At 37.4% G+C, this 1,759-nt stretch overlaps 1 protein-coding gene across 5 annotated transcripts in view; it reads right to left on the bottom strand.

Annotated features, from left to right (window-relative positions):
* Positions 1–1,759, bottom strand: part of HAUS2 (HAUS augmin like complex subunit 2) — a 23,763-nt gene that overhangs the window by 6,777 nt on the left and 15,227 nt on the right. For all 5 annotated transcript variants that reach the window (XM_017516302.2, XM_017516305.2, XM_037734168.1 and 2 more), the window contains one exon: positions 1,099–1,207. In XM_017516302.2, coding sequence (XP_017371791.1) covers positions 1,099–1,207 — 109 coding nt within the window. The remainder of the gene's footprint in view (positions 1–1,098; positions 1,208–1,759) is intronic.

The raw sequence follows: 1,759 nt of genomic DNA, 5'->3' as shown, positions 1-1,759 counted from the left end.
AAAAAAAAAAAAAAAGAGAAAAGCAAAACAAAAAATCTTTATTTAAGTCTTCCTACCCTAACCTACTCCCAATCCTTCTAAATCGGAAGTAATTCCTCCCTCTTCTATGCTCAATAGATAGCATTTCTTTATAATTCTTTGCTGTATTTATTATGCAAATACAATCCTATAAAGTAGAAAATATTTATTTTATAGCTGTCTTACCAAACTGACAATTTGAAGGCAGAGATTGGTCATATCTATCTTTCACAATACATATAGCATAGCCATGGCACAGTGAAGGTAACACATATTTATTAAATGTTGGAATAAAAGAATTGAAAATGGGAAAAATTTTGTAAAAAAGAAAATGTTAAATCCAAGGTCTAAATAAATAAATAAGAAAACACTTCCTTTTTTCTTCTTTTTTTTGAGACAGAATCTTGCCCAGGATGCACTGCAGTAGCAGGATCTTGGCTCATTGCAACCTCTGTCTCCCAAGTTCCAGCAATTCTCCTTCCTCAGCCTCCCAAGTAGCTGAGATTACAGGCATGCACCACCATACCTGGCTAATTTTTGTATTTTCAGTAGAGACGAAGTTTTGCCATGTTGGCCAGGCTAGTCTCGAACTCCTGACCTTAGGTGATCCACCTGCCTTGGCCTCCCAAAGTGCTGGGATTACAGATGTGAGCCACCCCTCCGGCCAAGAAAACACTCCTTGATTTAAAAAATAACTAGCTCCAGTGGCTCACAACTTTAATCCCAGCAATTTGGGAGGCTGAAGCGAGTGGATCAGGAGGTCAGGAGTTCAAGATCAGCCTGGCCAAGATGCTGAAACCCCATCTCTACTAGAAAATTAGCCGGGCGTGGTGGCAGGCACCTGTAATCCCAGGTACTTTTCCCTAATTACTTGAACCCAGGAGGCAGAGGTTGCAGTGAGCCGATCGTGCCACTGCACTCCAGCCTAGGCAATGGAGCAAGACTCCGTCTCAAAAAACAACAACAACAAAAAACAAACAAAAAAACTAGCTCATAATATTAGCTATCAAAAAGCTAAACCAAAAGCACGCTCTGAGATTCTAGCATAAAATAACTAAAGACAGCTATATTAATACTCACCATTTTCTTTAGATTTGCAGCTAAATGAGGAATATTTCTAATTGTTTCAAGGTGGGTTTCTAATCTCTCAATGAAAGTCACAGCCAACTCCAGTAAATGTACCATATATCTGAAAGAGAGAGAAAAAAAGTTAACATTTTTTAAAGTTTGTTTTGTATTCCTTTTCATCAGGACTTTTGAGATAAGAATTACAATCTAGAATGTAGGTCTGTGCTTGATGAGTATAAAAAAAAAAAAGAAACAAAGACTTACAATCAACCTAATGAGCCAATAACAACCTTCCTGCATTCATGGAAATATTAGTGATGAAAAAAAGGTCCTTCTCTTTCACTTTAAGCAACTTAACTTGTCATATAACTTGTCAAATAAAAAAATGGAAAGAGACAACAGTAATCATATCTGGAACCCACCTTAATGTTGGAAAAACCTCAATATTAATCTTAATCATTTTCTCATATAAGAAATTTCCTTAGATAAAACCCCATTCCTCATTCCATTTCTTGTTTTCTGTTTTTGTTTCTCAGACTGGAGTGCAGTGGCACAGTCTTGGCTCACTGTAACCTCCGTCTCCTGGGTTCAAGAGATTCTTGTGCCTCAGCCTCCTGAGTAACTGAGATTACAGACATACATCACGACGCCCAGCTAATTTTTGTATTTTTAG

The sequence above is a fragment of the Cebus imitator genome, unplaced genomic scaffold (genome assembly GCF_001604975.1).
Source record: "Cebus imitator isolate Cc_AM_T3 unplaced genomic scaffold, Cebus_imitator-1.0 Scaffold579, whole genome shotgun sequence".
In the NCBI taxonomy this organism is placed as follows: Eukaryota; Metazoa; Chordata; class Mammalia; order Primates; family Cebidae; genus Cebus; species Cebus imitator.
The sequence above is the reverse complement of the archived record's forward strand: the minus strand, read 5'-3'. Positions and strand labels throughout refer to the sequence as shown.